General features: G+C 37.2%; 1 protein-coding gene and 1 long non-coding RNA gene across 4 annotated transcripts in view; one reads left to right on the top strand and one right to left on the bottom strand.

Annotated features, from left to right (window-relative positions):
* acsf3 (acyl-CoA synthetase family member 3) overlaps positions 1 to 13962 on the bottom strand; it is a 42828-nt gene extending 28866 nt beyond the window's left edge. For 2 of the 3 annotated variants that reach the window (XM_024295971.2, XM_024295969.2), the window contains exons 1-5: positions 13829 to 13962; positions 10646 to 11432; positions 9247 to 9402; positions 4186 to 4340; positions 1529 to 1674 (exon numbers count right to left, since the gene is read on the bottom strand). In XM_024295971.2, coding sequence (XP_024151739.1) covers positions 1529 to 1674; positions 4186 to 4340; positions 9247 to 9402; positions 10646 to 11353 — 1165 coding nt within the window. In that variant the 5' untranslated portion in view covers positions 11354 to 11432; positions 13829 to 13962. Of the gene's footprint in view, positions 1 to 1528; positions 1675 to 4185; positions 4341 to 9246; positions 9403 to 10645; positions 11433 to 13815 lie in introns of all 3 variants that reach the window. The other variant, XM_024295970.2, reaches the window with a different exon arrangement.
* Positions 13835 to 21552, top strand: LOC112161018. Its single transcript, XR_002921768.2, has 2 exons — positions 13835 to 13938; positions 14819 to 21552. It is a non-coding gene; the product is annotated as an uncharacterized LOC112161018 (long non-coding RNA).
* Positions 21553 to 21767: the final 215 nt, after the last annotated feature.

Genomic DNA, 21767 nt, shown 5'->3' with positions numbered 1-21767 from the left:
AATTTGCTTGCAAGCTAATTAGTGTTACCTGTACAAAGAAGTTTTGATGAGAGATGGGATGGGGTGGGGGGCTGGAGAAGAAAGAAAATAGCGAATGTCTGACCTCATTTCATCTTTGTCTCTGTGTGAGCGAGGGAGCGGAAGTTCGGGGATCGTGGGGGTTTTCTCTGACACGACAACAGAGAAAACTGCTCACGATAAACAAAACACACAGAGCAAAACGCTCAATCAAAGGAGCCAGGGAAGGAATAAGATCAAGAGCAATAAATAATGCAGCTGATCACTTCTTACACTTCCTGTCTTTCTGTCATATCACAATTCAAAACAACAAAAAAGGCGACAAAAATGTTCTCAGTTGAATGAAAGATGAAGAAAATAGTGGATTGCCTTAATAATAACACCAAACAACAGTTAATTAACTATAATAAGGATTAGAAAAAGACAGTTATGATGCAGCTTTTAAATAATATTACTCAGGCATTTTAAATGTAAAAAAAATAAGCTTGAAATTAATTTTTGAGTATTTCTTTTTTCAAATTATTGTGAATCAATATTTATTTATTGTAAATCAATACATTGATTAAATTGTAAATCAAGATCTATTTCAAGTTTTCAGTATTTTTTTCAATATTAATTAGAAAAAGTGAGTAAACTTGGGTGTTTGGCAGTTAAAATAGCGTTTATTTCAAGTATGTGGACACAACGTGAGCTTAATGTGTTAAATGATCATACTGTGACAGACAAATACTTTAATCAAAACCAGACAAGCACCTAAAACCATATAAATATCAGCTTCATTTTTGAGTATACATTCTTTATGGAAGCCTTTCATCTGGCAAAAAAAAAATCCCTATCTTGGCAAAAAAATAATTGTTTTTTATTTCATTTCACGGTTTACAACTGTTTAAACACAAGCGCCCCCCTTTCTTTTGGATTTGAAGAACAAACAAGAAAAACAAACAACGCTCTGAAAACATTTCTTTCCATTCTTATCCACTCATCATCACTCATTGCTTGGCCCTGTGCAATTTTCTGATTAAATTTCACTTTGGGGTCATTTTCTCTCTTCACTTTAATAGCCACATGTTCCTCTGTGAAATGACATTTACGGCACCACAAACCCCGGTCTATTCCTGGCTTTCTGATTTCCCTGTGAAAGGCCTGACAACTCCTCATTTATCAGTCATTTTTTTTAAGACTTCTTGAGTTCTGATTTCTGGCTGTGTGATAGACTCGCACCGCACATGTTCATTTCCTTCCAAATACGTCAGCAGAAAGCCTTTGTGGAAATTTTATCCTTCATTTGATTAGTCCTGATTCACAGAGGAACTGTAGCAATCAAATGTTTAACCTTTTTTTTGTTTTACTCTGGCTTCATTTAATCAAGCAGGTGGTTTAAAAACTCAAAACTGTTGTTATTAATGATTTGTGATTTTTTTATGGCATCAACCTACAGGAAACACATGAATTAAACATGTCTGGGCTTTATTTTTCCATACAGGTGTGAGGGAGCAATAAGCTCCTGTACCTGGTGTGCGGGGGCCCTTGAGAGGGTTGGACAGCGCCATGCCGATCTCTGTCATGCCGTAGCGTTCCAGCAGCGTGTGTCCTGTAATCTCCTCCCAGCGCTGCAGGGTGGGAAGAGGAAGAGCAGCTGAGCCAGAAACCATCAGCCTGACAAAAGATGCAAACATGTGATTGAGACACGCTGAATAAAGCTTTCCAAGGTTATAACACAATCAGGCAAACGTGCACGGGCTTTGTGGTTAGAAGATCTGCTCGTAACTCCTGACACATCTGCACCTCCGTGTCCTGTCCTCCAGTCATGTGTGATGGAGGCACTTTGCAGAAATCAATAAGCAGGAGACTGTGTTTTCTTGTGCTCAACACAGCTATTGATTTCTTTTTATGAAAAACATAAATATACAAAATCACATCACGCGGGGAACAAATTACTGCCAGCACAAAGCCAGCAGAATAAAAATGCAGGGAAACGCTCACCTTCATGAAACAAACGGAACAAAAACAAGCACAAACATAATGAGGAGTAACAGATTTGATGTGGATTCAATACATGACAACTCAAAGGAAAGCAAACATCAGACCTTGGGGCTTTGCAAGCTTTTCAAAAGAACTTCAAGTGTGGATGTTGTGAGGTGAAAGGAACAGGTGTGTGGCAGCTTTCTAAGTGCAACAGTGAGCAAGTTATAACTGATGGATCCTCCAACTGTCCAGTTAACCAGAAAACCCACAGTTGTGGCTACAGCAGCTGCGGTAATAAATGGCTCTTAGAGGAAATTAAAGTAGGGTAAAGTGTTGGGAAGCAGCACTTTAAAAGATAAAATAATATACTGACATAGAATCCATCAACCAACATGTTTACCGTATTTTTCGGACTATAAGTCGCACCGGAGTATAAGTCGCAGGGGCCAAAAAATGCATAATGAAGAAGAAAAAACCATACATAAGTCGCACTGGAGTATAAGTCGCATTTTTTTCAAGTAATTTATTTTACAAACTGGTTGAAAAAAACGATATTACGTCATCCTGGAAGGTAAGTTATAACATTCATAAGTGAATAGAAAACAGGCTAAATATGTGTCAACACATATTCACATATTAGCATCATGAAAAGAACGAAAAGGTGTAGCATTTATATAACATAACAGTTTTATTTAACTATAGCCTCAAGAACTCATCAACTTTGTATCTTTACTGTAATTAATTGCACGCAATCTCACTCCATATCACTAAATCCGTTAAATTCTTCGTCCTCTGTGTCACGTCTGAATAACTAAAGTAAATAAAGTAATTGCATAGATCACCATAAGAGGGCACTCTAGACTTACGGTCCAAATCTCATCTCATTAAAAATTCGTATATAAGTCGCACTGGAGTATAAGTCGCAGGGACATTCAATCTATGAAAAAAACCGCGACTTATAGTCCGGAAAATACGGTACCTTGTCAGTTGACCTTAAAGGGTCTCTATCATGTAAAATCAATTTTTATGAGCTTTTAAGTCTGTTATAATGTTATTTCTTCACGAAAAACAACCCTAAAGTGGTATTTTGATCCATTCACACAAAGGCACAATCCAAATTTTCCCCTCGCCCTTCCCCTTCATTTGGCCCTCCAAACGGAGAGTTATGAAAAAATAGTGTCCCATATTTTGGACGTCACTTCCATTCTCAGTTTTCATTTTACTGTATATGCACACTATGCTCATCCATCTTTGCAAAAGTTCAAATGTTGTTTGTTTGCGTGGATGAAACCCAGACATGCTGCCGAGGCCGAATCTAGGGTGACATCAGCAAATGGGCGGTACCCACAGGGGGCAAAAGGCGGTGCCTCGAGATCGGGACGTCTTACTTCTGGTAAAATTAGCTCACGAAAATAACTCGTACATTATTAAAAAAAATGTGACAAAGGTAATATATTAACATTTATGGATTTGGTATACTCTGAGGGGTTTATTAAAAGCATGACATAGGCCCCTTAAAGTTTGCTATAATATCACCCGTTTCCTTTAAAACATAATCAATCAATCTGGTATTACATTGAATTGACCAATTAGATGTAAAACATGGACGATAAAGCATAATTCTCCATGATTACAAATTAATAAACCATGTCCACATTTTATAATAATTTAAAATATTAGTTAAAAAAAGAAATATTATGTTCTTGACTTAAGATGAAATTGTCACCACTATCATGATGTAAGATACTAAAGCAAGCACACAATGATTTTAAAGTGACTTAGACCCAAAGTAAAAACATATATATATAAATGTTCATCTTCTTTTCAAATTACAAGTATTTTTGAACAAATACTTTTAAATGCATATTTATACTTTAACATCAGCAAAGGATTTTATACAAATCAAACAAATATTTAGACACCAGATCTAAGGTAGAAATTAGTGGCATTTTCATGCCTCTAAATGAATTTTAAATCATTTTACATACAAACTTCTGTAGAAAAATTATAAAGAAAAATGTTTTATCATTTTATGAATTTATGAGCAAAAACAGACAAGCCTGTTATATATTATTCTTACAATAAAAATAGAGTAAATTTAGAGAATAAATGTATTTTGTTTATTTAATTGACAATCTATCCCTTTGCTGATGTATCCATTGATGTGTTTTTCACTGAAAAGAGGCAGCCATTAACCAGTACCTGATTCTGTCTTTGCAGACCGCTTTGATGAAGTCCTTCACATGTGTCTGCGTGAAGTGCTTATCATAATACTGGATCAGTTTAGAGTAAACAGTTGGCACAGCCATGAACACGTTAACCACCGGAGCCTTGGAGCTCAAAAACATCTCCCACACCTGCGGATGAAAATGGAAAGGAGAAAAAAAAGAGAGAGACATGGGGAGATAAGCGCAACACAATTCTAAAAGAGAGAAAAGAAATGAGATAAGGAATAGTAGAAAGATAGGTAAGGGGAGCCAACAAAGGAGCACTGAAAGCATAATTCTTCTATCCAGATTTAGCCCATTAGAGCGCAAAAATAACATTTTTTTTATTTCATTTGATTCAAAAGGCAGAATAGAGTTCACAACAGGCTTTTGTAAAACCCAGAAACACATTTAAAAAACAAGAACAAAAGAAAGTAAGTCTTGCCTCGTAAAGGTCATGGAGTCATTATAAAATTGAGCCGCTAAAAAATTTTTTGTCAGTTTTACAAAAGTGATATCAAACATGTACATCGTCCGTTTGTTTCTGTGGGTTTTCTGTTAGATTAAGGGTAAAATTTAGATGTTAAAAGAGACTTTACACTAAAAAGTGAACATTTTTCCATAAAAAAATGAAGCTACATTACATATTTAGGTTGTTTAGTCCAGTAGGAGGACAGATTAGGCTTTTCACTTGTTTTGGGGGGGAATTAACAAGTAATGAGGGTGTATAGTGAGATAAGCTTTGAGCTGTGAGTGGATGATGAAGTTTAGAAACACCTGGGTCTCTTCTCTTGCTTTCTTTCAATAAACTCTTTAAAAATGTCTTGGGCCTCAGTGGTGTGGATGCGTCTTCCCTCGGCTTCTTGTTGTCACACCACTCCTGCACCTATGCATCCACCTACAGCTAATATCATTATTTTTACAACACCAACTGTATAATCTTTAATACTTTTTTTCTTTTATGAACTGTTGTGGAGCCTTGAAATGGTTAAAAATGTAAGACCTTAGCAAAATCCACAAACAGCCGGATACTTTATGTAACAGTGGTTAAAAATAAACAGCATTTAAGAAGAACTGCAGACTTTTGAGTGCATGTCCAATATTTATCATAGAACCAAATACACAGTAAAAAAAATAGCCCCAAATGATGTGCTACACCAGGGGTGGGCAAACTTTTTGACTCATGGGCTACAAAGGGTTCTAAAATTGGACAGAGGAGGCAGACCAGGATCAGATGCTTGGAGTGTTTTGGTGATCCAACTCATAAGAGAAAGAAATAGCATGAAATCTGGATGAAAACAATCTGTGTATCATTCACTCATTTGTTTTTCAACATTAAATCAAAAATGAAAATCCTTTTTTGATTTTTCGATTTTAGTATTAAATAAAAAATGAAGCAAACGTATAATGAAAGTTTCGTCTTTTGCCATTTCATCCGAGACATGGGGGAGAAAATTGCTAATATTTTTTGTTTTTTTTCCACTGTTCGTTTTAGCTTGAAAAACAAATTAACAAATGATAGAAGGATTGAAAACATGCTTTTATTTTGATTAAAAATTAAAATATAAATTTTAAAATGCAAAACTTGAGATCTTTTTTGCTTTTTGTTTTTTAAATTTTGTCTTTTGTTCTCATTCTAGTCCCAATTCCACCAAAGGGTTGATGTTCATCAAGGAACAACCACAAACTTAGACAAACGCTGCGTGTGGAAGATCGGGAAAAATTAATGTTCGACTCGAAAAACACCCGTGCACGTTAGAAAAACAACTCTTCCAACACCACATAAATGGAGAATAACTTTCTGCACCCAAACAAGGTCAATTTATTTGTAGGGCATAATCAATGGGGAGACTGCAGAATTACAGGGAAAATAAAACATTATTAAGGATTATCAATATGATTTATTCCAGGTTGGCAGGCCAGATTAAATACCTTAACAAGCTACACATAGCCTGGGGCAATAGTTTGCCCACCCCTTTGATACTCATAAATGAACTTAAAAAATAGATGTTTGAAAAACGTATTAAAAGGATTCACACATTTTGTGCAAACTCCCATTTTAACCAACATATTAATCAGGCAAATTAGCCAATTTTGACATTAAGTTAAAAAGAAAAAAAACAAGCAAACCCTCTTTTTAATATAAATTGGAATCATTCTAGAACTAAAGAGCTGGATGATGAAAAACCAAAAACTTTGTTTTCTAAGGTGAGTGTTTTTTTTCAAGTGTGTTCTGTGACACACTTGGAAAAAAAATGTCTGCTGTGTGAAAGTGCTGGACCACATAATTAACAGTGAATTATCACTTCCTCCAGCAAAAGCTCACTCCGTTATTTTCATAGATTTCCCGAAACATTCATGCAGAATCATTTGCACGCATAAAAAATGCCTTTTGAATATCAAATGAAGTCCCCTCTCCAAGGACAGAGTCGCATCACAAAAACGCTCCCCGCCCAATCGTCTGATGAGAGAACGGGGCATGAATCAGGTGAAGGTGGGCGGCGGCTTCCCTTCCTCTTTAGGAAGGATGAAATATTCCTCCGCTTTCTCTTTTATCACCCTCCTCTGTTCCCCTCTCATTCTCCACATGTTTCATTTTCATTGTGTTCTATTATTTTGACCCGACACATATTCTTCCATCATTTTTTCTCCCCCCCTCCTCTTAGGACTCGTCTCTCTGTGACATTCACTTACCTTCTCCCTCTATCCCCCAATTTCTAGCTTGACTGCCCCGGTAGTCTGCGTCTCACACACAAACACACACAAACACACCCCCACACACACACCAAAGTACCGACTCTCAGAAAAACACAGTTATTCCCATCATCGCCTCACCTTTATCCACTTTCCTTTTAATGTACCGCCACCATTCCTTCCCCTCCTCCTTTATTCCACCTCATCCCTGCCTCATATCATCCATTATTAACTAAACTGTCCTTCACTCACTTTCTCAGTCTTTAATAAAACAAACAGAACTGCCAGATATGCTTGCTGAAAACTTTAAAAGTCCTTGATCCTGGATTTAAGTGAAAACCAGGTTAAGTGGCTCTTTTTGGATAAAAAATATATCACTTTTTTCATCATATTGAAGATCTTCTTAAGGCAGCCCAACCTTTGCCATCAATAAAGCAAGAAGACGTGATCTTCATGAATTAGGGATACAGTTTCCCTGTGGTTTGGTTCAAACCTCAATTTTTGTTTTGTTTCGGTTTGATAAATGATTTGTGTCATATAAAACTACAACAACAAACTTGCTAATAAGTGAAAAACATTATAGAAAAACCTTTCAGTTGGCTTCTACTAAGCCTGATGTAATGTAATAAAAGAATAAATATAAAATCCTTCCCTTTCAACATAAACATTCATATCCAGTAAGAATCCAACCGTTCACTTTAACCACAATCCGGTTCAATGGCGTAACGTGAATTCCCAGTTTTAACCCAAGAAGTGTGGCATCCCTACCACGAATGAACGCAAAAAACCTTCAGAACCTGCGACTTGTGTGAATCAGAGCGCACCTCTACTTGTGGAAAGTGGATCTAAAATCTGTGGGCATCTACAGTTCACCTGTAAGAATACAAAATAAGACTTTGTGCAGAGGGAAGGATTATTAACTGAGTGTGCCCCGACCACTCTGGGGGTGTCTATCAAGTGCAGTGGAGCGCTTCCACTAAGTTCACTCTGGAGGGGAGAGGAAGGCAATTTATGTCTGTCAAAGAGCTGGTCTCCACCTAGGGGACAAGATGCAATGAGAACCTGAAGCCACCGCCTGCATCCTAAACATTTTCATGAAGTGAGCACGCCTGTGCTGGACACCCCGCCGTGAAGACATTTTATTGTCTACACAGCATCCCGCTCTTTCTATTCACTTTTCAGAGCCTAAAATGTGTTAAGTTCAGTCATTTATCATATACAATCAAAAGTGGAGTCTGAAGTGGACTCTATCATTTCAGTTTGTATTTAAGAATATTTAAAAAACTAACTCCACTTTATGTTTTCATTAAAAATCCTGTTCTATCTTCAAATGTAATATTTCCAGTTTTAATATCTTGTCTCAAAAATGTTGGTTTGAATACTCATTTGTCTATATTCTTATTTATAGAAGACAAAACAGGAAACGATTTTACCCACTAATCTATATCTACTTTATGAACCATAGAGGAGAATCTGCAACAAAAGGAAGATGCAATTTGCTGAATCTCAAATTCTTCGATAAAAAATTCTGACCACTACCTTCAGGCAAAAATCAGAGAAAAATCAATTCTGGCCTGTGTAAACTAGACTAGACTCAGAGATCTAAGGAATAGAAGAGAGCGTGTATTGATCATTTTATCAATGCACCGTAATGTCACAGAGAGAAAAAAGCCTTTTTTTCTGACGATGAAAGGAGGGCTTGGTGGTTTGGTGTACAAGGGCAGGGATAACAGCTGAATACTGATAGCTGTGTTGCATGAGTTGACGGATACATTTGTCCTTTTAAGACCTTTTTTTTTTAAATGGTGTGTGCATGCCTACACCCCAACTTGCAAGAGAAAATGCACATTTATTAAAAAAACTTGTACCTGCACTCCTTTAAGCCCACACGGACACACAAAGAGCACTGTCCTCCCCCTCTTCTCAGGGCTGAACAAGTGCTATCATCCTTCAATGTCAGCTCATCGATTGATCTGCTGCTTAAGCCCCTGCCGTGAGTCGGCATTGGTCAGATACAAAGCCACACAGGGCAATTCATCACTGAGCCCCAAACCTTTAGTTTGACAGTCAGCGAGGGAAGAGGAGAACGAGAGGGAGGAGAGGTTGATAGAGGGCGAGGGGGAAATGGAAGGAAGAAAAGAGGGATGAAAAAGAGTGAGGAGAGGAGCAGCATGATAGAGAAACATAAAAGTAGTTTACAAGAACAACTGGACATCTTTTTTTACAAAGATGTGAAAATGCAAAATACTTATTGTTCCAGTAGTTAACTAAACGTGTGGTCTTTGAAGTGATGCTGCTGTACAGGACTCACAGAAGCAAGCTAAACAGTAAAAACTATAGGAAAGCATTTTTTTTTTAAGACCTTCTGGGGGTGGAATTCCGGTAGCATGATGCAGGTGGCGCCCACCCAGAGTGGGCACAGCAGCTTGTTGACGATGCCATGCACGTGGTGGAGCGGCAAGGTGTGGAGAATGACATCATCTTTAGACCACGCCCACTCTGAAACCAAACCCTGGACCTGAAGAGGACAGGAGGAAGGAACAGAAGATATGCAGAGGATTTAGAATACATCTGTCAAAAATTGTTTCAAGCATGTATTATTATGATCATCAATAAGCTCACATTTGCTACTCTGTCAGATTTCCGAATAGACTTAAAACTATTACATTATTTTTACAGTTGTATCACATAGGTTCTAACTGCTAACAGGGGATACTACTTTTGGTTAGAAACAAAGAGAAAATATTGTTTTTTTTAAATCCCAAACCACGAGTGTGTGGATAACGTGCAAATAAATACAAAAAAGGACAAAAGAAAATGTGTTATTTTATTGTAACCACAATTAAGCAATAGAAAATACAATGTTATGAAAAATGATTTTAAAATTTTAAACCTTTTAACAAGTTTTGAGATTTTCTAGCAAAAAATAACAAAAGCCCTGTGTATTTTTGATGTACTTTTTGTTGTTTCTTTTTGTTGATTGTTTTGTTTTTATCGGTTAGCTCTTGTTGCTTTTGCCATCCGTTTGATGGTTTTATTTTAAATTACAAAGAGAATATTTGGTAAAATAATTTGTTAAATGGGGAAGATAATAAGTTTTCTCCCTTCAGTTCCCTGTCATTTTGACCAAAGACAATAATATTAAGTAATTTATTGCTATGTGCTATGAAAATGAAATAAATAAATAAAGACGTAAGATTAAATTTGATATAGAGAAAGTCGAGAACCAAAAGTGTTTTTTTCTTCAACATTTTGCTTTTCTTTGTATTTTACATCCTTTTTTGAACCTGCCAAATCCCTTTTGGGGTCTCAGGGTTGCTGGAGCCTATCCCAGCAACCTTTGGTTGAAGGCGGAGTTCACCCTGAGCAGGCAGCCAGTCTGTCGCAAGGCCACACAATAACACGTTCACACCTAGGGACAATTTAGAATCATCAGTTCCCCTATGAAATATATCTTTGAACCTAGGAAGAAGGCCAGAGTGCCAGGAGAAAAAACCCACACATGCGTGGGGAGAACAGGCAAACTTCACACAGAAAGGTAGCAGCTGGGATTTGAACCAGGGCCTCCGATCTGTGAGGGGAGAGTGCTAACCACTACATCCTTGTGCAGCCCTATTTCACATACATTACAATTACTGTATTATTATGTCATTATGTTACTGCATATAATATTAATATATAATTAATAATTAAACAACTAGTAAATGGAGTTGATCAGAATTTTTTCGTACAGTTTGAATGAAAAACGTGTAATCGTTTACCATGGCTTGGATGCTGCTGTGTGTATGCAGAACACCTTTGGGGCGCCCTGTAGTCCCACTGGTGTAGATGATCATAGCAGGACGGTCAGCCCAGTCTGTTATAGTTGTCTCCTTGTCATTTGTGTCTGCGTTCTCCAGAGCGCTTAGGTTAGAAGTGGGGGGTAGAGTCAGGCAGGGCAGACCCAGCTTTTGTGCCAAGGGCTCAAGAGTCTCAGCATAGGGATGTCCAGCCACAAGCAGGGAACTCTGAGAATCAGAGATTATATACTCAAGTTCAGAAACAGGGTGTTTCTTATAAAGTGGCACCGCTGTTCCTCCACTCATCCAAGTTGCCCATTGAGCCACTGTATAGGAAGCATCGTTTCCACACATAAAGGAGATCCGCTCTCCACTCAGACCTGCAAAGTCAACATTTAGAGAGGAGCTAATTCTTCCTGCAAGATCTAAACTGCGGCAGTACAGCTGCTTATAGCTGTGTCTTCCACTGCTGTCTATGATCGCAAGCCTTTCCCCAAAAGCTGGAGCTCTGCTAAACACAGGTTTTTGGGTTACCCTGGAGGATGGTACTGTAGTCCATGTGTGAGTCCTTGAAGCTCCTAACAGCTGCACTGGGCGCAGCTGACAAAAAGTCTTGTAAAGAATGGCTTTGCAGTGACGAAAAGCCCACTTGCGGGGGCATCTGGCAGCAGCAGCAAATTTTGTAAGCATGTTTGAAACTCAGCTTTTTAGTCTCTCCACAGTGAAAATCTTAAGACAAATCCATCATGAGTGTCCTCCATTCAGGCTTCTAAAAAAAAAAAAAAAAAAAAAGACCTGTAAAATACAATAAAAAATTCAGTTCTCAGCATCATTCAAAAATGGGCATTTAGATTAATAAAAAAAGAATCTCCTAAAGTCTAGTATAACCAACTCAAACCATCAAAAAAGTTTTTTAAAATCTCTGTAAAGGTTATTTTTAATATATATATGTATATTAGTGGTGCCACAAACGATTATTTTAATAGTGGACTAATAATTTTATTTTTTCCGATTAGTCGACTAATCGGGTGATGGGCAAACTGGATGTTAAGCTCACATCTTAACCATCACTAGCTTTAAACGAACTGAAAACTAGATATATAGCATTACCTGCGATAATGCTAGTGGGAATACTGTAAGCTGAATTTGGCAGCTGAAGATGCTAGTGCTGTGAAATTGATAGCTAAAAACGCTGAAGTTGATAGCCAGCTAAAATATCAATCAAATGCTAAATTAGCACAAAAAAATAAATAAATAAATAAAATAAAATAAAACTGAAAAAATCCTAATTTAGCCGAAACAGCTAGCAGGTAGCTGAAATATTAGCTAAATGCTAAAATAGCCTTAAAAAAAAACAAAAAAAAACTTACTTAGCCAAAACAGCTAGCATGCAGCTGAAATATTAGCTAAATGCCAAAATATTCTAAAAAAACAAAAAAAGCCTAAATTAGCCAAAATTGCTAGCATGTAGCTGAAATATTAGCTAAACTCCAAATTAGCCTAAAAAAACCTTAATAAATGCCAAATAGTCCAAAAAGCAGGGATAATGCCATTATAACTTTCAACTTTACTACACCGACTCCATATAATATAAAGTAATGACTAATCGACTATTAAATTAGTCAATAACTATTTTAGCAGTCGATTAGTCGTTGATTAGTCGACTAATCGTGGCACCCCTAATATATATATATTTAACTCTTGTGCTTTCTTATGAGGTAAAGATGACCCCAGTCTTATACTGATATGTGTGATCCCTCCCATGACAAAGGTGGACGGGATTTTATGTCTGCCACGGACACCAGTGAAAATAAAAAATCCTTGAAGAAAAAAGTTCAGCACTTGTAACAAGGGTTACAAGTATAGCAAGCATTGAAGAACTATTCAATAAAATATATTCATGTCTTTCAAACGCGCAGATCAGAACAAAAACTTCCTAAGGTAGCTTTTTGTGAACATTATATCACGAAAAGGTACCTTTTAACATAGTCTGTTAAAAGTAGTCTTATAGCCTTCACATAGTCTTCATAGTCTTCACATTTTACATTTATTTGAATTTACTTTTGATTTTTTTTTAAAAACAGCAACAACTGTACTCTTCTTCAGCTACAATAGTGTATAACCTCAGTCCCTTTTGCTTTGTTTTTAAACTCAATACAGTTTATTGAAGGGATGCACTATAATGCCAGCAGAATACCTGCATAAAATGAAAATCTGAAACTTCAGAGAAAGACAAAAGATTTGCTACTTATAACAGTTATAAAGGAGCAGGGATTTTTAGTTTGTATATGTGTGGAATGGTGGGTGCAATTAAACTAACTTAGGACAGACTTGGTTTGAAATCTTTAATAAAGGAACACTGTTAGGATAAGGGTTTGGCCAACAATATATTTAAATAAATAAGATATACTGTTTGCAAAATATACAAACATGTATTCCAAATATCATGTCTCTCTATTTAATTCTATTCATAAAGTTTTATTTTTTTCCCTCTCAGAGTAAACTTTAATATTTCTTGTTAAAGTTCTACTTTAGTAATATTCCAATAAAGTGAAAACTTACTGACTTGTATTTTTGGATACAATACGAGTCTGTGGTTGAATGTATTTATAGATTCTGCTCTTCTTGGAGTACCCAGCATGAGCTACTTATGCACTTCAAGTAATGTTGAACGTGTTAAGAGATAATAAAGTTTAATCAACCTAAAGTCACGTGCATCAAGAGTACTTAAAAATACAGAATAATAAAATGTAATACCCGTAGTGTATGTTGCCTATTTCTGTTCATTTTAAATCCAGTATTGAATAAGGCTTCATTTGATCACAGTCAAAGTGAATGACAGCCCAACAATCATTAATCCTCTGGAGATTTTCCATTAAAAAATGTGCAAACACACACACAAAAATATGTCAAATGTGAGCATCTATTGACCCTGATGCTGCATTTCGTAATTTAGCGACACACATGTGAAAGTTATTTTATTTCTTAATTATTTACTTTATTTTCAAATAAACAAAGCTGATTAGCACTGTTTAGCAAATATACGTAAACGAAAACCGAAGCAGCTGACTTTGTTTGTGTCAAACTTAAAATACAGAGACCGTTAATTTGTTAATTATGAAAAAACGACGAAAAAATACATTAGTTCATACATTTTTACCTTACCTTCGTCTTCTACAGTGAAGGACTGTGCAACGATATAAACCACTCGGTGGGAAACAGGAACCTTCGACATGGTTCCTATTGTGTTTCATCGTCAGAATTTCATGCACGTGGTGAGTACACGCAAATCGGCTGTGTCCAAATTCAGTTCGTTAAGTACATTTTAAAAGCTCAGTATTTTTTACATTTATAATTATACTACTCTGTTTATTTTTATATATATATTGATTTAAATATGATAAAATGTTTAATTTTGTGACTTTTGAACTCCTGTTGAAATAGAACTTTTGTGGTAATTCCTAAAAAACCTTATATATTTTTTAAAAAATATATGTTAAAAAAAACTCCAGTGTTAAAGATAGATACAAAAACAAAAAGTGCTGTGAAACATTTTAAAACAGTATATGCAATGCAAAATTTAACTTATAGTGCAAAAATTATGCACAAGATCGTGGAAAAGGATGCAAGTTTTTTTTTTTTTTCTCTTTTTTTTCTTATTTTAAGTTTTATTCCCAAAAGACCTTAGTGCATTGGCAAATGTTTCCAGGGTAGATCCAAAAGAGATTTTGTGAATTTCTATTATTTATGTGAACCTGTCAACCCTTTTATCGTGTGCCTCCCTACCTCAGCCACCTTCTCTTATCTGAACCCTATTTGATTTTTCAAGACTTCCAGATCCAGTGGAGGAGCTTCACAGCAGGGATAGAAGGGAGGGAGTCAGTTCCACGTATACATGCAGCTACCACACAGAGTGCTGTATTTGGCTTTAGATCACATGCCAGTCCTTCCACTTAATGTGCCAACTAGCTTGGCTGGCTTTATCATCACAGTGCAAGTGGGCACATTCTGCCGCCAGCTGGCAGTCGCGGGCCTCAGATAAGGGAATGGTACAGACATGGCACACGTTCAAAAAGTTTTTACTTCCCTCCCTAAACCCCCTACACTGCAGACAAGGATGGCATGTTCCTAACGAAATTGCCGTCTTTGTTTCAGAGAACTCCCCTCCACTCCCAGGAATAGTATCGTCAAAGTCCACTCTTTCCCATTCGTGGGGACACTGCAGCTATTGCTACCCCTATTTGCCAGATAATCAGATTTTTTTTTTGTGCAGCCTCTGGACAATTTTTGGTGTTTTTAATGAAAGCAACTGCTACATTACCTAAGGATTTGACGGAAAAAATATTGCAATGCCATCTAGGATTAAACGGAAAAGGCTCCGACGACCCATGGTTTTGGATTTGTTTCCTGGAAGTTGGCCATATTTTCAAGATGCCCTGTGTGGGTACTAGAATCTGAGCCAGTGGGAGACTAATTTACAGTTGCTGGATGTAAGGAGGGACGGATCAGGAGTGGATGAAAAAAAGGCTATCACATGCGTTTGTGTTTGTCATGACGGAAAAGACTGTTTTTTTTTGGTAACGATTAAAACAAACAAAGGGCAAGCAACCTCGGTAAGCTGAAACCGCGCTATTCTCCGACGGCTCTCTGCAAGTGCAGGAAAGACCACCTGAATCGGTCTATCTACCGATGGGCTGGGTGGCCGCAAGCCGGCGCCAACTCCCATTTTGGCATAGGACTTGCATTTGAGAAAAGGAGAGGATGCGGACCCCCCGCAGATCTTTGAGGGAGGCTGAGAGGGTAACACAAACCATGGGGAGTACCCAAGCATGTGTCAGGTTGGCATCAATGTGAAAATGTCTTGGCAAGCACTCCATTCTCTCCCCTCCCACCTCAGCTTGCACAAAAACACACTGTTGCCCTGCTTGGAACACATGGTACATCAGCAGCGGCATCTGGCCACGCTGACTCCTGGCAGCTGCGTTTCGTCTTCGCCAGTTGGGAGTCTTGGCACCGCCACTTCATCAACTACCTGTGGCTCCTCTTGGGTAAAAAGCAGAGCCATGAATTATTCCGCGGCTGCAGCTGCAAACTTGACTTTTATCCAAAAGATTCCCAACAAACATACGGGTGTCTCACAGAACACATGCCACCCACAAACTATCGCTCGGTTGACACCATGGTTTCTATCATCTGCGGAGGGATTTTATCCTCATGTGATGCTACAGTTCGTTTGGGGTGACAAAGTTGCTCTGTGACGACTCTTCATGCTTTCTTGATGAGTCAGAAGGGAAACTGGAAGCTTGCTGATTATAAAAGATGGTTTAAAGCCTCAAATCAACAAAAACAAACCATGTTAAAGGCTAACATAACACAAACCCCTAGAGGATTAGTGCTCTTCATCTTGCAGCATCTCTTTGTGTTGGAAAACTGGGGTGAAAGATCACCTCAAACACCAAGGACTACACTGATGGGAAATTCTCTTCCTTCTTCATAGTGAATTAACGGATGGTTAACCTCTTGAACTCAACTTTTACGTCTCCACATTCCACTTGTAATAGAGGTTTTGATAACCAGGGACATGTGCTTGTTCTATTTTGAATACATATCAGCTGTGACACCGTAGAATCACGGCCCACTGGAAAATACTGGCATCTTAAAAGAAGAGTTCTCATGAGCTTTTCTAACAAGACGGCTCAGAGACTATTAGCTTGTTGCTTTTAAAGATTAAAAGTGTGGGGTGGATATGTTTATCTCTGGAGTGTGTTTTATTAGTCTGTTACAGTTTGTTCAGGCTTCCCTGGCACTGAAATTGCACTTTTGGCTGATTGGGTTTCTTGCAAAAATTTTTTTTTTACATTTCCTACAAGACACCAGTTATTTAAGTTTTCTAAGTTGCCCTAATGCTACTATAAACATGTTCCTTTATGTCATTTTAAATTATCTTTTTTTTGGCACATTTGACTTAAAACATTAAAAAAATAATTTATTGCTTTTATCTTGTGGCATTCCCTTGCTTTTTCCCACATGTTGTGGTTGCCGTAGACTTTTTTTTTTTTTTTAGAACCAGTGGATTTGTTTTTAATTCTAACTATTCCATTGCTCTTGTTTAAATAGAAAAATGGTGTGCCAAAGTCTGTCAATATTTGATTATGTGTCATTTTCAAACATAGATATGCTGTTTTTTTCTGTGAGTCATCTGACTGTGACCCCGTGGGATTTATTTCTCCATCTGTGTCGGTCTGACCCATTTTAGCCCTCGGCCACATCCAACTGTTCCATGTCCTTAACATATGTGAGGTGTCAGGGGGCTAAGCGAACCAAGGCGGTGCGGGACCTGCAGATATGACACTGGACTGCCTTTCTGTCTGTGCGCGTCCCTCAGCGTATGTCATACTTCTTCAGCTTCTTGTGTTAACCTATCACACCTGTCAGAGGTGTAAACCTGATAACTTATGAAAGTTAGTTCAAAGAAGCTCCTTGTTTTAATCTTCAATGTGTTTTTCACTCTATATGTATGTTTTCACACAGATGTTTTAATTTTCTTTTTTTGGGTACTATTACATTTAACTTTACAGTTAGTTTTTGCTTTTATTGTGAAGCCCAGGATTCAGCACTTGACTGGGTGCACAGACGTGTCTCGCAATCTGCACAGATCACAGCGCCAGTCCACAAAGACAGAATTGGCCCATCTGAGAAGAAATTGGGGTATTTTCCAAGTGGCCCATGTTGGCAGATGAGATGGTTTCATTGCACGGAGCCGCAGCCCACAAGGGACCGAGGGGTGTGAGGCACATATGGGCGAACAGGCTGCTGATGAGCTGCTTATATGAGCCTCTCATCATGGCCTTAGAGAGACACATCTCCACCAGAGGATTAAACTGGGCTGTGGATATGTGTTGTTGGCATTGTAGTTTCCTGCTTCAGAAGCATATATGCAGATGTTTTCCCTTCAGATTATTACACAATGCACTAATTGACTGACAAAGATTCACGTTTTGTTTTTTTTTCTTTTTCCAAGCTTCTGAAAATTCCTACTGTCATAAACGCACCCTCGATAATGCAGGGTTAAGCTGTGATCAGACAAAATAAAAATTATTTATCGTAGCCTTAAGATAACATATCCACATGCATTACATCTAACATCCTGACCAACCGGCTGACGAGATCACATTTTTATGGCATTCCAGTAATGCCTTATTGATTTTCTTTTTCCCTTTTAGCCTCCACACATTCTCTGAAAAAGAATTACACCTTGTCAGTCAAGTAAACAATGCCAGATTATAGGGTTCAGCTTTTCCATCATTTTTTTCTACTGTGAAGCGAGTATATTTACATGTGGATATGGTTTAAAAGTTAATGTTGTCATGCCTTCTTTTATTTTTAACATGCATACCTGGGGCAACTGCATCTTATTGCAAATAAAAAAACTTAGCTTGACAAACTCGCTTGCTCATCACTACAAAAACACACGTGCACACACGTGCACAGACAGGCGCTGTGGCTCTGTGTGGAGCTCTCTGGGAAACAGTGGCAGATGCTGTCTAGCGTCCCTGAGAGGGCAGAGCCTGCTGGTGTAGTGTTGTCCAGACTCTCAAGGAAACTTACAGCAATAAAAGCATCACGGTTAGCCCTGAACACTATCATTCATGTAAATATTTCATTTATGTGACTGGTACTACAAATTCTAATTATCTATTGAGACATAAATGAGTCACGATTTGTAAGCTTGCCCTTTAAAGTTTGCAATGCATAAATATTTGCTCTGCTAATTGTTTTTTTGTATTTCATCAGATCTATAGATTTTCCCTTTAACTCTAAATTGTTTTAATTAGGAACCTAAGGAATTGATGTGGGGATCGTGTCATTAAAATTCACATAGAAGTTTGAAAATAATTGACTCAAAGTGGATTTGCTTTTGCCGTTTCCCTCCCTGATTTCAGAATAAAGGCCTGAATAAGTCATCGCTCTCCAACAGCGTTTTTAATATTTACCAAAGGTCTGCGCATCACAACACTAGTGCTTGAGGCCAGCCTGTTCAGAGATGCTCAACACACCGAAAAGTCGTTGACATGTATTGTGTGCAGTCTCTGACCTGCCAGTTCAAATCTGCTGCAATTCTGAACCTGAGAAGCCTTTTTCAATTCTGCCATAAAAAAAGCTGTTTGCAGTGGTGTCATGTAAGGTCTATTGAAACTTCTTGACTGGAGCTTTCTTTTCATTTACAAAGAAGCCATGACTGACAAAGAAAACAAGATACTATAGAAAGATGACATTACGTAAAGAGTGTGTTTATTAGTTTTGAACCAGGCTGCAAAGTGGTGATGGCTATATTTGTTAATGGGGCAACGAGGGGGTGGGAGACTATATCTACACTGACTGGAAGGGTATGGGACGTGGCTTTAGTACGTATCTTATCTGTGTGTTCATTACTGCTTTGCATTTCACTCAGTGAGCTTGGGTGCTCCACTAAATCGCAGGAAGGATTGTTAGACACGCGTGTTATTAATTTTTTCAGGGTCCCTGTGGCGTCTGTATGAATCTTAATGCTGCTGACTGGGCTGCAGCTCTATCGACTTTCTTTAAAATATGAAGAAGCTTTGCTGGAAGCGCCTGGGGTCATTAGCTGAAGAGTAGGCGCAAATCCCTCACCGAGGCTGCTCTGGCTTCGCCATGTTAAATGCGCTCTTAAAATATTCATAATCATACTCTTGCCTGCACTCACAGTCTGACACACACACACATATGCACACAGACAATGCACCGGGGACTTAAGGGGATCAATATTAAAATGTATTCCTGTTTTGGTGTGCGGTTAATTAGCTGTGGTTCTCTTAAACCATGAAGTTTGAGAGCAGATTAACAGTATCTTTTTGTACACCAGACGAAATGCATAATAGAAGAAGTTGACATATGAAAGGGGAAATAAAAACCCTCTTCAAATCATTAGTTCTTTTGTTTCTTTAATGCTTTACAGACATATTTTAGTTAAGATTCCCACAAGCCAACTGTGTAGAGGCTCCTCGCAGACACTGTAACTTCCTCTGTGCTCCGAGAATTCTTGTTTTATATTCTCATAATTAAGTGGGAATTTGCATAAAATTTACATACAAACTGTCAGAGAATCCCTAATACATTCATACTGTTTATTTATTTTTTTATGTATGAAAAGATTGATTTTCCATGACCCATTTTGTACTTTTGTTTTATAAAACAGTGTCAGGAGCCACTGTTATTTAAAATACAGGTATCTATAAAAGAGTTGTCAGTGAAGCACATTCTATTGATAGTTTTTTTAGTGTATTTATGATGTTCTTATCTGTGCAAGTGATCACTCTCAAAAAGATTTTTGAAGAAAAGTTGTCCTTTTCTTAAAAGGAAACTAAGGAAATATTGTACTTGTACATTGTCCAAATGCCAAATAATTTTGCAATGGTTGAGTTCTGTTTAAAGTTTACCTTTTTTTTTTGTATTTCCGGAAAGGAAAATTGCAAAGGATTTTTTAATCAGTCACACTTTAGAATTATGTGACTTCTGTCAACTGTGCTTGTTTTACTCTCATATAGCATGTTTTCTTTATTTTCTGTGCACTTTCTTCTTGAAGCAACATTTATAAATATCAATGAACTGAATTAAGTGTCTGGGATTAGTTTCCTTTTGTCGTAGATGATAAAAAATGTCTTATTGGTAATTCTAAAAAGTTCAGTTTTAGCAAAATTGGTTTGTTTGAAACATTTATGAATTTTTGTTAATGCATAAGAAAGAACAACCTAAATATTTCTGAGTTTGTTGCAGAATTGTTGTGATTTTTGCGCCAGATCAGCATATTTAGCCATGGACATGAACAACTTTTAATATTTAGATTTTTTTTATGTTGGTTTTTCATCTATCATCATTCCCTTTTTAAAATTGTCACTCAGACTGCAAAAAGTGCTTACTTATTTTTTATAAATTGTGAATCAAAATATTTGACAGTAGATTGATTTCACAACCTAAATGATTTATAAGTGCAAAACATAAACTGCAGGAGGGCCAGCTGGAGCTAAACATGCTTTTGGTTTTATTTATACAGCGAAAAATTACAGTTTGACTTGTAAACGTCATATATTTCTATTAGAAATAGTTCATTTTTGTGTAAATATACTTGGAAAATTGTCCAAATACTTGACATTCTGGAATGTGGGAGACTTGCTTTAAAATGGAGTGGTCTCAGGTGTCAAATGTTAAGACATTGTCAATGTTTTTTAAAATCTAGTGTAGATCCAGAACAAAGCAGAAGTGCAAACACAAACAACACAGTAACCCCTGTGGGGGATCTGTACATACAACTGACAGATCCATAAATCAAACATGAAGATGAGGTTAGACTCAAGACATTAATCCAAAAAATGGTAAATCCTTTGACTGAATCAAATTATTTTATTTAAATACCTCTCAGCATCACTTTTTTCCCTTTTGTTGTAAACCAGAAGTGTTGGTTCTTGTCTGAAAGGTCCTGCCCATCTACTCAACTGAAAGCCATTTTCTTTCACGTCTTTTTCTCAGGTTTGCCACAAAACAAAGATCGCTTATATAAAACTGTTGCCTTACTGGGATTTTGCTCATTTATAAACAAAAACAAACAGTAAATTAAGCTACATGTTAATTCTGTACAGAAATAAGCTGCTCCTTAAGGGTTGCTGGCTGTGAATTGCAGTTTCCTGCTTTGTGTTTCCCCCTTTTCCCGTCTTTTCTCCACTGGAAGCCCTCCAATGAAGGCATAAAAAATGCATAAAGTGCAAAAAAAATTACTTCTCAGAAATCATCTTCAAACAACTTGTTTAAAAATATGCTCAAAAAATACAATAAATGAAGCATGTTGCCTAATACCAGGTACGACTTAAAAACTTAAAAAAACCCACAAAGTTCCAGTGTCTGGGTTATTCTCAGCAAAAACGTTTTTGATGGAGACCACAATCATATATACATATGCTATTTTGAGGAATTTTAGAGTAAATTCAATTCAATTTTATTTATATAGCTCAATATCACAAGACAACTGTCCCATTGGGCTTCATACCGGTAATTTTACCAGAACAGATAGACAGTCATACAATATAAACAA

The sequence above is a fragment of the Oryzias melastigma genome, linkage group LG3, assembly GCF_002922805.2.
Source record: "Oryzias melastigma strain HK-1 linkage group LG3, ASM292280v2, whole genome shotgun sequence".
NCBI classification, from domain to species: Eukaryota; Metazoa; Chordata; class Actinopteri; order Beloniformes; family Adrianichthyidae; genus Oryzias; species Oryzias melastigma.
The sequence above is the reverse complement of the archived record's forward strand: the minus strand, read 5'-3'. Positions and strand labels throughout refer to the sequence as shown.